This window comes from Sinocyclocheilus rhinocerous, unplaced genomic scaffold, assembly GCF_001515625.1.
Source record: "Sinocyclocheilus rhinocerous isolate Xijiao unplaced genomic scaffold, SAMN03320098_v1.1 scaffold510, whole genome shotgun sequence".
In the NCBI taxonomy this organism is placed as follows: Eukaryota; Metazoa; Chordata; class Actinopteri; order Cypriniformes; family Cyprinidae; genus Sinocyclocheilus; species Sinocyclocheilus rhinocerous.
Genome location: NW_015653008.1, coordinates 415,111 through 429,174, shown reverse-complemented (window position 1 = coordinate 429,174; position 14,064 = coordinate 415,111). Strand labels below are relative to the sequence as shown.

General features: G+C 37.2%; 4 protein-coding genes across 5 annotated transcripts in view; 2 read left to right on the top strand and 2 right to left on the bottom strand.

Annotated features, from left to right (window-relative positions):
* The window catches only part of LOC107715516 (uncharacterized oxidoreductase ZK1290.5), a 5,584-nt gene extending 2,585 nt beyond the window's left edge, over positions 1–2,999 (bottom strand). For both annotated transcript variants that reach the window (XM_016521667.1, XM_016521668.1), the window contains exons 1-6: positions 2,446–2,999; positions 1,957–2,205; positions 1,757–1,858; positions 1,588–1,679; positions 813–995; positions 413–472 (exon numbers count right to left, since the gene is read on the bottom strand). In XM_016521667.1, the coding sequence (XP_016377153.1) occupies positions 413–472; positions 813–995; positions 1,588–1,679; positions 1,757–1,858; positions 1,957–2,205; positions 2,446–2,518 (759 nt within the window). In that variant the 5' untranslated portion in view covers positions 2,519–2,999. The remainder of the gene's footprint in view (positions 1–412; positions 473–812; positions 996–1,587; positions 1,680–1,756; positions 1,859–1,956; positions 2,206–2,445) is intronic.
* An 84-nt stretch (positions 3,000–3,083) lies between these two features.
* LOC107715517 (exostosin-like 2) lies at positions 3,084–4,407 on the top strand. Its single transcript, XM_016521669.1, has 3 exons — positions 3,084–3,161; positions 3,830–4,257; positions 4,347–4,407. Exons 1-3 carry the CDS (start codon positions 3,157–3,159, stop codon positions 4,370–4,372), a joined length of 459 nt encoding a protein of 152 aa, XP_016377155.1. The 5' UTR covers positions 3,084–3,156; the 3' UTR covers positions 4,373–4,407.
* Positions 4,408–6,619: 2,212 nt separating this feature from the next.
* LOC107715497 (exostosin-like 2) lies at positions 6,620–10,606 on the top strand. The gene is made up of 5 exons (XM_016521652.1): positions 6,620–6,705; positions 7,374–7,801; positions 9,683–9,753; positions 9,861–9,976; positions 10,071–10,606. The coding sequence occupies exons 1-5, from the start codon at positions 6,701–6,703 to the stop codon at positions 10,228–10,230; spliced, it is 780 nt and encodes a 259-aa protein (XP_016377138.1). The 5' UTR covers positions 6,620–6,700; the 3' UTR covers positions 10,231–10,606.
* A 2,413-nt stretch (positions 10,607–13,019) lies between these two features.
* Positions 13,020–14,064, bottom strand: part of LOC107715496 (vascular cell adhesion protein 1-like) — a 17,391-nt gene continuing 16,346 nt past the window's right edge. Inside the window, exon 4 of the mRNA XM_016521651.1 lies at positions 13,020–13,168. Coding sequence (XP_016377137.1) covers positions 13,020–13,168 — 149 coding nt within the window. The remainder of the gene's footprint in view (positions 13,169–14,064) is intronic.

The following is a 14,064-nucleotide window of genomic DNA, read 5'->3' as shown; positions in this document are numbered from 1 at the left end:
CAAAAATATCTTAATTTGTGTTCCGAAGATGAATGAAGGTCTTACGGGTTTGAAACGACATGAGGGTGAGTAATTAATGACAGAATTTTCATTTTTGGGTGAACTAACCCTTTACGAGAACTAAGAATAAAATAATTATCAACTTAGTAGACCATAGCTCAGCCTCTGTAAATTGGTACAAACATTTATATTATTATTACATTTTATTTTACTTCTGTGGATGTGGTTTAGTAAGTGGGGAAAATAATTAGTTGTAAATGTTGCAATATATATATATATATATATATATATATAAATTGCACTGTTCAGCTAATTACAGTAAGGTTTGATATTATAATTTTGTATAACATTTTTTATACGTTATTTTCTTTTGCATAAAAATTGCAGCTTTAAGATCGAGATACAAACTTACTTGGCAGTTTTCATGGACCCTTTCTGGTTTGGTGGACTTTGGAATTGTGACAACTCCGTGCTGAAATTAAATGTACAACTAAAATAAATGAGTAACATAACTGCTGCTTCTGATTTATACTTGCTTGACAAAAATATATCAAGAGCAAAACTCACAGTTGGAAGATGATCATTGCATTACTGTAATGCGTAACAGACAGGATGCTTCACAAATATTACGAAACTATACAGTGACTCATAACCCGCTTTCAGCATACTTTCATATGAAGAGTAATAGATCTTAAGTTAATAGGAAACAGGCATTTAACATTTACAGCTTGAGGGTGAGTAGTTGATTTTCATTTTTGGGTGAACTATCCATATCAACAACTGGTGACGAGCTACCGAAATGCAAACTGTACCTGGATACTCCAGCGTATGCATATTTGTGACGCGCTGTGGCCGTATTTCTGGGCGAGCTCCATGACTGATGGATGAGTGAGAGCTTGACCTTTGGCCAAAGGACAGTAGCCTTCAAAAACGATATTCTCCTTCCGGCAATATTCAACCAGCTCCAGTGGCTGCTGGAAGGGATGAAACTCCACCTGCAAGTAAATCAAACACAGTGACAAGTTTTCATTTATATATACCCTTCTTTTCTGTAATTGTTTAATTTGGACTAAAAAAATAACTGCTTTATTTGTAGAAATGGCATTGAAAAATAAAATGTACAAAAGTTTATGAATGATTTTACGGAGTGTAGAAAATAAATGTATTGTTTTGGTTTTATCACAGCGAATAAAGATCATCATTACATTGAAACCTGCATAATTCTACATAACCGTTTATGACCAAAGTTTAAATGAAGTTCAGTTATTTTAGGCATCTTTGAGATTATTGTATTTTTTTATTGCATATGTTTTATAGAAATAAAATGTCTACATTTCTTGATTTTTTCTTGATGTAATTTCTTTTTTAAATTTCGTTAACACTTTAGATTAGGGAACACATTCACTATTAACAAAGTTCTCTCTCAAACTCCTAATTTGCTGCTTATTGGTAGTAGTTGTAAGGGATCTAGAATATGTTCATGCAGAATAAGAAAAAGTACTGATAAACAGCCAACATGCTAGTAAGCAAGTAGATAATAGTAATTCCTGTTCTCTAAAATAATTATTCTCAACCATTTTGCCATACCTGGTTAACATGAGGCACAATTCCAGCACGATCCTTTAACTCGTCTAAGTGGTGTATGAGAAAGTTACTCACTCCAATGGCACGACACAAACCTGCAACAAAGGAGAAGGGGTCGTTACCTACAAACTATCATTTCTAAATTGAAGAATGAACCTAAAAGAGCATGAACCTTCATCATAAAGCTCCTCCAGAGCTCTCCATGTCTCTGCTCGAACCTCACGACTGGAGACGCCTGGAACCATGCAGTCCGGCCAGTGCATCAGATAAAGGTCTGTGGAAAGAAGTTGATTCAAAGGGCTGTTTACAAAGAAATCTGGCACTTTTCGAGCCATAAAACTGTACCTTTGACTAAACAAGTCACACATTTACCTAAATAATCCACCCCCAGCCTGGCACACGAGTCCCGGCAGGCTTGTTTGGTGCTCTGGTAGCCGTAATCTCCAGGCCATAGTTTGGTGGTGAGCCAGAGCTTCTCTCGTGGTACTCCACTATCAACCAGAGCTTTCCCCAAAGCCTCTTCACAACCATAACGCTTGGCTGTGTCTATATGCCTTATGCCACACTCCTGTAGAGCACAGCACACTGCTTCATGACTGTAACCTCCAACATGAGATGTTCCTGTGGAACAAGAGAGGACAGTAGTTAAAAGACAGTAACTGTTACACAGTGTATAACTGTAGTGACAACAAAGAGATTTAACACTGCTAAAATTGAACAGTAATGCTTGTATGTTACCAATTTCGGTGTCACTAACAAAAACCTAGAAGCATGGAAATATTACCAAACACTGCCGTGACAAGCAATGAGTAGAAACACTTAGTTGTTGCATGCGAATGTCAGGAATGAGCTTGTTCTCACCTAAACCCAGAATGGGAATGTTGCGTCCATTGGACAGCGGTACAGTAGGGCAGCTGCTGGGAACTGTCACCATATTGCAGTCTGCAGCTCAAGAGCTCTTCTGGAGACGCTTATTACATGACACAAAACGACTCGAGGTGTAACGTTAATCGGTGACGAAAACGGTTAAGGCTAGAAGGGATCATACAGCTGCGGCTACTGGGCATGCGCACATCAATATAGCGTAATTTTGCCGTTTCAGTGATGCAGCTCGGTCGCTGGCTCACTACCGCTCTCTACAGGACAGAACGCAGGCGTTTCTGTAATATCGTGAAGTTGCGGATAAAATGGGGATACATTAAAACGACCTCAAAGGATCTACCAGTACCAAACTTTTCTCCGCTTTAAAGCAATTAGCGACGTTAACGAATCGTTCTTTTGAGTCGAATCTTTTTAGTGAACTGGTTTAACTTTGCCACGAAACGGACAGAAGGGGATCATTCGGACATTGTTGACTCTCTGAATCAGTGAACCGACAATAAACACAATTATTAATTAAAAAACGTGTCGAAATAGTAAATAAAAGCTATATATTTCTCCACCATCAATCTTTGGAATCGCGTTTTGAACCGGTTCTTTACAACGAACCGACTCACAGCTGTTCACTATAAGAGGCTCAGTGCGCCTGCGCGGGAAAGTAAACTTCCTTCTGGGATCTCATAAAATGGGAATATGAGGTACTTGTTGCTTTGTCTTGTTTCAGAATGTAAATGTACTCATACGTGTTTGTCATGACAGATCTAGTGAGATTATTTTCTAAATGCGTGCGTTAAATCGTCGCGTGGAGTGCTTGCTAGTCTTCCAGCCTTCAAGCATTAATCAGAATGTTTACGAGTCACACAATAATTTAAGTACGTCAAACTCTTATCATGCATGTATTGGCACATCACTCTTTGTTTGGTGTGTTTGCTCGATATGGAACTTTTTATTTGGGCTATTAAACAACAACTTTTAATGCTTCTGGAACGTTTGAAAGAAATGGTCACAGTGAAATTGTGTGAGAGTGCAATCAGTTATATATGTACCCTTTAATAAATTCCACCAATGAATCCAGACATTGATAATTCTGCAAATGCAGTAACCGATGAAACTGATTCACAATCACGTATGTCTCCTAATTGGACAGATTAAAGTCCCTGAGGTTTATTTGAATTGGTGTTATATTGTGATGAATAAGTGTTCCCTTTTTTGTTTTTTGTTTATTTATTTATTTGAGCTGTGTATGTGTGTATATTCAGCAAAAATATGTTTTTTTGTTCTAGTGAAGAAAGAAAATCCTGCAGGTTTGCAGGACCATGAAAGTGAGTAAGCCATCTCTTTAAACCTCTTGTCTTCTCCTCATCAGGATTCGTTGGTGCTTCTGCAGGTCTTTGGGCCGTGTGCGGACACACTTCATCATCGCCTCTATACTGTTGCTGCTTCTGGCCGGAGTCTCTCTGACCTTCTTATTGCCTAATAATGAGGACCGCAGCATTCTCCTCAAGCTCCGTCAGAGCTCCAACAACTCACTCACTCTACTGGACCCCGAGGATAGTTTTACTATAATTATGCAAACCTATAACCGCACTGATATTCTCCTCAAGCTCCTCAACCATTATCAGGCTGTGCCTCACCTGCAGTGCATCATCATAGTGTGGAACAACCCTAGCGAGTCGCCGCCCAGGGAACTGTGGGACGCCCTCGGCCCACACCCTGTGCCCATCATCTTCAAAGAGCAGAGCATCAACAGAATGCGCAATCGCCTGCAGCCGCACCCCGAGATCAAGACTGATGGTGGGTGTGTGATTCTCACATGAACGAGAGGTGATTCGTCAGATCATTGCCCCAAAGATTTCTTAACCTAATCACCTTTTTCCATTTAGGGCCGATGACATATTGTACGCCATAAGAAAAGAAATTATCTTTTAAAATCTCAATTAAAACCCACACGAGTGTGCATATTTTTTTTTTTATGTATTTTTTATTCATTTAAAAGGGACAGTGCTGATTAACAGCACTTCTGTAAATGGGTCAAAGATAAAAGGTCCCATTTTGGTGTCCACATCAAATTTACAAAAGTGATTTTATATACGTAAAAAGGATATTAAATGTCTGCTTTAGGGTTTCAAATAACTTTTGTGAAAATAAAATGTCACAATATTTTTTAATTAATAATTGTTTAATTTGGACTAAAAAAATAACTGCTTTATTTGTAGAAATGGCATTGAAAAATAAAATGTACAAAAGTTTATGAATGATTTTACGGAGTGTAGAAAATAAATGTATTGTTTTGGTTTTATCACAGCGAATAAAGATCATCATTACATTGAAACCTGCATAATTCTACATAACCGTTTATGACCAAAGTTTAAATGAAGTTCAGTTATTTTAGGCATCTTTGAGATTATTGTATTTTTTTATTGCATATGTTTTATAGAAATAAAATGTCTACATTTCTTGATTTTTTCTTGATGTAATTTCTTTTTTAAATTTCGTTAACACTTTAGATTAGGGAACACATTCACTATTAACAAAGTTCTCTCTCAAACTCCTAATTTGCTGCTTATTGGTAGTAGTTGTAAGGGATCTAGAATATGTTCATGCAGAATAAGAAAAAGTACTGATAAACAGCCAACATGCTAGTAAGCAAGTAGATAATAGTAATTCCTGTTCTCTAAAATAATTATTCTCAACCATTTTGCCATACCTGGTTAACATGAGGCACAATTCCAGCACGATCCTTTAACTCGTCTAAGTGGTGTATGAGAAAGTTACTCACTCCAATGGCACGACACAAACCTGCAACAAAGGAGAAGGGGTCGTTACCTACAAACTATCATTTCTAAATTGAAGAATGAACCTAAAAGAGCATGAACCTTCATCATAAAGCTCCTCCAGAGCTCTCCATGTCTCTGCTCGAACCTCACGACTGGCGACGCCTGGAACCATGCAGTCCGGCCAGTGATTCAGAGCTGTTTACAAAGTAATCTATCATTTGAGGTCCGTGTGGCACTTTCTGAGCATGTCACACATTTACCTAAATCCAGCCTGGCCAGCCTGGCACACGAGTCCCGGCAGGCTTGTTTGGTGCTCTGGTAGCCGTAATCTCCAGGGGTGGTGAGCGTGGTGAGCCAGAGCTTCTCTCGTGGTACTCCACTATCAACCAGAGCTTTCCCCAAAGCCTCTTCACAACCATAACGCTTGGCTGTGTCTATATGCCTTATGCCACACTCCTGTAGAGCACAGCACACTGCTTCATGACTGTAACCTCCAACATGAGATGTTCCTGTGGAACAAGAGAGGACAGTAGTTAAAAGACAGTAACTGTTACACAGTGTATAACTGTAGTGACAACAAAGAGATTTAACACTGCTAAAATTGAACAGTAATGCTTGTATGTTACCAATTTCGGTGTCACTAACAAAAACCTAGAAGCATGGAAATATTACCAAACACTGCCGTGACAAGCAATGAGTAGAAACACTTAGTTGTTGCATGCGAATGTCAGGAATGAGCTTGTTCTCACCTAAACCCAGAATGGGAATGTTGCGTCCATTGGACAGCGGTACAGTAGGGCAGCTGCTGGGAACTGTCACCATATTGCAGTCTGCAGCTCAAGAGCTCTTCTGGAGACGCTTATTACATGACACAAAACGACTCGAGGTGTAACGTTAATCGGTGACGAAAACGGTTAAGGCTAGAAGGGATCATACAGCTGCGGCTACTGGGCATGCGCACATCAATATAGCGTAATTTTGCCGTTTCAGTGATGCAGCTCGGTCGCTGGCTCACTACCGCTCTCTACAGGACAGAACGCAGGCGTTTCTGTAATATCGTGAAGTTGCGGATAAAATGGGGATACATTAAAACGACCTCAAAGGATCTACCAGTACCAAACTTTTCTCCGCTTTAAAGCAATTAGCGACGTTAACGAATCGTTCTTTTGAGTCGAATCTTTTTAGTGAACTGGTTTAACTTTGCCACGAAACGGACAGAAGGGGATCATTCGGACATTGTTGACTCTCTGAATCAGTGAACCGACAATAAACACAATTATTAATTAAAAAACGTGTCGAAATAGTAAATAAAAGCTATATATTTCTCCACCATCAATCTTTGGAATCGCGTTTTGAACCGGTTCTTTACAACGAACCGACTCACAGCTGTTCACTATAAGAGGCTCAGTGCGCCTGCGCGGGAAAGTAAACTTCCTTCTGGGATCTCATAAAATGGGAATATGAGGTACTTGTTGCTTTGTCTTGTTTCAGAATGTAAATGTACTCATACGTGTTTGTCATGACAGATCTAGTGAGATTATTTTCTAAATGCGTGCGTTAAATCGTCGCGTGGAGTGCTTGCTAGTCTTCCAGCCTTCAAGCATTAATCAGAATGTTTACGAGTCACACAATAATTTAAGTACGTCAAACTCTTATCATGCATGTATTGGCACATCACTCTTTGTTTGGTGTGTTTGCTCGATATGGAACTTTTTATTTGGGCTATTAAACAACAACTTTTAATGCTTCTGGAACGTTTGAAAGAAATGGTCACAGTGAAATTGTGTGAGAGTGCAATCAGTTATATATGTACCCTTTAATAAATTCCACCAATGAATCCAGACATTGATAATTCTGCAAATGCAGTAACCGATGAAACTGATTCACAATCACGTATGTCTCCTAATTGGACAGATTAAAGTCCCTGAGGTTTATTTGAATTGGTGTTATATTGTGATGAATAAGTGTTCCCTTTTTTGTTTTTTGTTTATTTATTTATTTGAGCTGTGTATGTGTGTATATTCAGCAAAAATATGTTTTTTTGTTCTAGTGAAGAAAGAAAATCCTGCAGGTTTGCAGGACCATGAAAGTGAGTAAGCCATCTCTTTAAACCTCTTGTCTTCTCCTCATCAGGATTCGTTGGTGCTTCTGCAGGTCTTTGGGCCGTGTGCGGACACACTTCATCATCGCCTCTATACTGTTGCTGCTTCTGGCCGGAGTCTCTCTGACCTTCTTATTGCCTAATAATGAGGACCGCAGCATTCTCCTCAAGCTCCGTCAGAGCTCCAACAACTCACTCACTCTACTGGACCCCGAGGATAGTTTTACTATAATTATGCAAACCTATAACCGCACTGATATTCTCCTCAAGCTCCTCAACCATTATCAGGCTGTGCCTCACCTGCAGTGCATCATCATAGTGTGGAACAACCCTAGCGAGTCGCCGCCCAGGGAACTGTGGGACGCCCTCGGCCCACACCCTGTGCCCATCATCTTCAAAGAGCAGAGCGTCAACAGAATGCGCAATCGCCTGCAGCCGCACCCCGAGATCAAGACTGATGGTGGGTGTGTGATTCTCACATGAACGAGAGGTGATTCGTCAGATCATTGCCCCAAAGATTTCTTAACCTAATCACCTTTTTCCATTTAGGGCCGATGACATATTGTACGCCATAAGAAAAGAAATTATCTTTTAAAATCTCAATTAAAACACACACGAGTGTACATATTTTTTTTTAAATGTATTTTTTATTCATTTAAAAGGGACAGTGCTGATTAACAGCACTTCAACAGAATGCGCAATCGCCTGCAGCCGCACCCCGAGATCAAGACTGATGGTGGGTGTGTGATTCTCACATGAACGAGAGGTGATTCGTCAGATCATTGCCCCAAAGATTTCTTAACCTAATCACCTTTTTCCATTTAGGGCCGATGACATATTGCACGCCATAAGAAAAGAAATGATCTTTTAAAATCTCAATTAAAACACACACGAGTGTGCATATTTTTTTTTTTATGTATTTTTTATTCATTTAAAAGGGACAGTGCTGATTAACAGCACTTCTGTAAATGGGTCAAAGATAAAAGGTCCCATTTTGGTGTCCACATCAAATTTACAAAAGTGATTTTATATACGTAAAAAGGATATTAAATGTCTGCTTTAGGGTTTCAAATAACTTTTGTGAAAATAAAATGTCACAATATTTTTTAATTAAAACACTTCTTAAAATATATAAAAGGAAAAAGTGATCCTACTAAATTTTATCATATTTTAAATGATTAAAAACGTATTGATGACAAATGGGTAAAAGCTAGTGGTTTGAAGGGTAGTGGCAAAGATTGGCAAGTATTTAAAATTACAATTCGTATTTTAGGGCTGCACTGTGAATCTTAAGTATAGTCTTTTAATGTCATCAATGGTTCTTGTTCTAAATACGCCTGACATTTTAGTGGGTAAAAAATGTATGATGGTCATTGTAATTTGCTCAGGGAAAAAAATAAAATGAAACTGGACACATTCTGAAAATATATGAAATACGGTTGTGCTCAATATTATGTTAATAATGTTAACAAAATATGAGAATATATATATATATATATATATATACTCCACAAGAAAAAATATAAAATAAAAATGACCCCGTTCAAAAGTTTACATACCCTTGAATCTTAATACTGCGTGTCATTTCCTGGATGATCCACGACTGTTTTTCGGTTTTGTTATAGTTGTTCATGAGTCTTGCGTTGGTCCTGAGCAGTTCAACTGCCTGCTTTTCTTCAGAAAAATCCCCAGCTCCTGCACATTCTAGCCAGGGGGTGAAAACTTTTGAACAGAATGGAGATGTGTACATTTATCTTATTTTGCCTAAATATCATATTTTTCATTTAGTACTTCCCTTCAGAGGCTACAGAAGATAGTTACATGTTTCTCAGAAGACAAAATAAGTTAAATTTACCCTGATCTTCAAATTCAAAGGTTTTTGAATGCATGGTTTTTCCTTCTGGAGCATCAGTGAGCGTTTGAACCTTCTGTAATAGTTGCTTATGAGTCTCTCAGTTCTCCTTGGTGTGAAAAGATGGATCTCAAAATCATGGTCACTTTTGGAAAAGGTTCAAATATTTGACATTTATAGATAGGACAAAAAACTATGTATTTCATATGGGTTTGAAACAACAAACAAAACGGAGATCTTTTAAAGGGACAGTTCAGTCTAAAATGAAAATTCTGTCGTTAACCCTCATGTGATTTCAAAAGGTTCATTCATCTTCAGAACACAAAAGATTATTTTGAAGAAAGGTGGTTACCAAACACTATTGATGACCATTGACTTTATACAGAAGAAAGAAAGTCATACAGGAACTATCCCTATATGTCATTACAGCTGTGTTTGTGTGCTTGTCTGTGAGACTGTACTGACCGTCACTGTCTTTTATCTGGGCAGCTGTTTTGATGCTAGACGATGACACGTTGGTCAGTGTTCCTGATATCAGCTTTACATTTTCTGTCTGGAAGGTAATAGGAAACTTCATCTGTGCTTTACTTGAGTTTTAAATGCTCTTTCAAAAACTCTCTTCAGAGACACAGACCTTAACTTATCTTTTTTTTTATTTCTGTTGTAGCAATTCTCAGATCAGATCGTGGGTTTTGTTCCTCGTAAGCATGTGAGCACAGCATCCGGAGTGTACAGCTACGGCAGCTTTGAGCTTCAGGATCCAGACAAAGGTGGAGGCGACAGGTGAGACTGGGAATAATGCAGCTTTTCCAGGTTAATGTGAAAGTGTAGTCAAAGTAACGTTGACATGAAACTTTTTAAATACATGGTGCATGCATGTGTTGGGCATGTGGCACAGAGCGGAGCACATGCTGCAGCGCTCCTACTGCCTCAACAAGCTGACACACATCTACGGCAACATGCCGCTCCGCTACTCCAATATCATGATCTCACAGTTTGGCTTCCCCAGCTATGCTAATCACAAGAGCAGGATCTGATGTCAGCACATTTAAGAGACAGATACGATCTGAGTTCTGAGATATTAGATCAACTTTTTTGGACACATACCATGTCAAAATGTATCTCATCCAAAACCCGTTTGACTGAATAATTTTGCAACAGTAATATTTTCGACATTCACTGATGGTTTAATATACACTGATGGTGGAGATATATAATTTTTTTTTTTCATTTTCTAATATATTTCCTTGCTGTTATTTGTCTTGTATACCTCACATATGTTCAGTAGATGGAGTGTGAAATTTAGTGCTCCAGCTTTACCAACATAGTATAATGTAGATGAAGGTGGTTTTTAACACTAATTATTAAGCTGTATTATTTTGAGTAATAAATATTATTATTATTATTATCATTAAAAGGGAAAAATATAGAAATAATTTACTTTTACTAAAAATTATTTACTACTCTGAAAAATTTATTCAAAATACTACAGCATTATAATTAGTTTAACTGTGACAAAAATCTACAAAACCTCATCTACATTATATTTCCTTTTTTGTTGTTTAATTTAGTTTTGATATTAACTTATGAATAATTCTGAATAAAGCCGTAAAATACTAATAGTAAAATTGTTAATCAGTCATTTAAATGTTTTTTTTTTTAACACACTGTTTTACTTCAGGATCCAGATTTTCATTGGATTTACCAAGCAGCAACCCAACAGTAGAACAATTGTTTAATGAAAGTTTGAAATGAATATCACTATAAACTACACAGGATCTGCTATATAAAATCATTTATTTAACAATGGCTACATGGAGAAACAGTGAAAGTAAAAGAATAAACACCAGCAGATGTGTGATTTACTGTACACGACTGACTACTGCAAAAAGAACCAAAATAAAACATGCCAAGAACGTCTTATCAAATGTGCCTTCCTGAGATGGTCTTTGATCATGGTTTCTAATTTAGTCTTGTTTTTAAAGTCATTTTCACTTCTTTTTGATAAGGATGCAGGAAGGGCGACAAAAACTATTGTGCTTAGAAGTGCCCATAACATTAATGTCTGATTCAATTTACACAACTTTATGAGCACTTCTAAGCATAATTGTTTTTGTCGCCCTTCCTGCATCCTTATCAAAAAGGGGTGAAAATTGACTTAAATGAGACTAAACTAAAAGCCATGATCACAGACCATCTCAGGAAGGCACATGAGAGATTTCTCGGGATATTAGAGCTCAGTCAACACCTACTTAATTATATACAGCCATTATAGGCAAAATGACAAGGGCAAACATTAGGAAAAAAATTTTTTTTTTCTTTTGTATTCATGTAGTCAGTCCAGTTTCAGCATATTAAAAAGGGGTGAAAATTGACTTAAATGAGACTAAACTAAAAGCCATGATCACAGACCATCTCAGGAAGGCACATGAGAGATTTCTCGGGATATTAGAGCTCAGTCAACACCTACTTAATTATATACAGCCATTATAGGCAAAATGACAAGGGCAAACATTAGAAAACTTTTTTTTTTTTTTCTTTTGTATTCATGTAGTCAGTCCAGTTTCAGCATATTGGGTTTCTGAAAGCTTGTGGTATTTCCACAATAGCCATTTAAATCAAGACCTTCTGAAATGGCTTTTGTTTGGCTGTTGTTTTGGAGCACAAGATGCTCACTGTATTACATTTCAACACCTAGAGTGTTGGATCAGGAATGAAACTTCCCGATGAAATCGTGCTTGATGGACTGATAACAGAAACAGGAAGAGAATTAACAATGCCTGTAACAATTAGCAGGTTGAATGAATCCAAAACTATTGTTGCATTGTTTGCAGAGGAAAAGGAAAATTCAGCATGCATCAAAGTTTGAGGAAAGGAGTTTCCTTTTATCTGTGCCAAAATGTAATCTGAACTTAGATGAAACTGTATGAATTTAGTGAATATGGTAAAACAATAAATCTGTAAAACAAAAAAAAACAAATTTTTGGCTATTTGCGGTGTGCGTTATGTGCAGACTTATTAATTTGGCAAGTTCATAATCTACCTCTGCTTCTCAAAGGAGTTTGATATTTTATAATATGTTTGAAGTTTATATATCCAAAAATAAATGTATACTAACAGTAAAAATTTTGGAAAAAATAAGGTTTTTCAGTGTTGAGAGAATTTTTTTATTTGGCTCCATTTATTTGGTAAAAAACACAGTAAAAGCAGTAATATTGTGAAATATTATTACAATTGAAAAGAACTGTTTGAATATATTTTAAAATGTAATTTATTCCTGTGATGGTAAAGCTGATTTTTCAGCATCATTACTCCAGTCTTCAGTGGCACATGATCTTTCAGAAATCAGTCTAATATGCTGATTTGGTGCTCAGTTATTATAAATTATTATTGGTGCTCAGTTATTAATTCTTATTTCTTATTGTTAATTTTGCAAAGTTTTTGCTGCTTAGTATTTTTGTTAAATGTCGTTACTGTCACACTAGATTAATTGAATGCATCCTTGCTGAATAAAAATATTAATTCTTTATATGTATGTGCCCCAAACTTTTGAATCATTTTTCAATGTTGATAATAATACGAAATGTTTCTTGAGCACCAAATCAGCATATTAGAATGATTTCTTAAGGATCGTGTGACACTGAAGACTGGCATAATGGTGCTGAGAATTCAGCACCATAGAAATAAAATTAAAATTTTAAAATATAAAAAAACTACTTTTAAATATTTACAATATATTTTTTAATGTTGCTATTTTTACTTTATTTTTTTTATCAAATAGATGTAGCCTTTATGAGCATAAGAGACATTTCAAAAACGTAAAAGTTTAGTCGAGTGTGATGTTACTGGAGTTGCTCTTGGCTTTCTTTCTGCAGTGTCGGATCAGCAGTACAGCAGCGGTCAACAGCGACACTGACCCTACAGCCGGCAGGATGGCCACAGGCAGGTCTGGCTTTCTCCAGATCTCATGTTGTGCTGCTGGATTAAAAAAAGTAAAAATCAAATCGCGATGTGATTTGCAGCTGTCGCACTTTCCGTAATCTCATTATAGCATTTTATTTAAAAAATGGAGCACTTCCTTATGCTGAGTAGGCCTGCCCCCAACTAAAGATTTTTCTAGTCAACTAGTTGCACATTATATTAAATTGATTAATATAATAATATAAACCATCCTTTAATATATAGGCAGGCGTATTATAGCGCTCATGCATAAAGTAGGGTGACAATATTTTAGTTTTCCAAAAAGAGGACAGTGGGTGCGTGGGGCTGGGGTGTGGTTGGTTACAGTAATGCCCAAAGTAGCGCAATGACCATATCCCAAATATCAAAACTCAAAATATGTAATTTCCATACCTAAAATACATATTTTACATTTACAGTCACTGTTATGCTTATTGATCATAAACACAGCTAAAAAGCTTCCTACCAGTGGCCATTCTTCACAAAACTTAACATCTAGCACAGTTTTATCACAGAATGCAAAATGTTTCAATACAAGAAACTGGAGGATTTGCTGCTCAACAGATCCTGAGCTCATTAACAAATATTTGATCTTCCTTTACACAGAACGCGTGTGATCGCTAAATCTAAAGTGAACAGCGAGCGCTCATATAAATGAGATTTAAATACTCTGCATATTGATGGAGGCTCCCTGATGCACGAAAATTATATGCAATATTAGAATGGTTGCTGGAGCGGGCGGGACTGGACACAAAAATCACGGGAGCGGGCGATAATGGTCAGAAATTCAGCGGGAGCGGGATTAATAAAACAGTCCCTCGCAGGACTCTAAAACAAAAACGCACACAATGAATGGCGACTGTAGAAAGCAAAACCTGGACATTTTGGGCGATTTAGAAATCCCGGCCGGA

Coding starts and splice junctions, on each gene's coding strand:
- LOC107715497 (XM_016521652.1), top strand. Junction 7,802..9,682: donor CCCCGAGATCAAGACTGATG/GTGGGTGTGTGA, acceptor TTATCTGGGCAG/CTGTTTTGATGCTAGACGAT. Junction 9,754..9,860: donor TTACATTTTCTGTCTGGAAG/GTAATAGGAAAC, acceptor TTTCTGTTGTAG/CAATTCTCAGATCAGATCGT.
- LOC107715517 (XM_016521669.1), top strand. Junction 4,258..4,346: donor CCCCGAGATCAAGACTGATG/GTGGGTGTGTGA, acceptor TTTTCCATTTAG/GGCCGATGACATATTGTACG.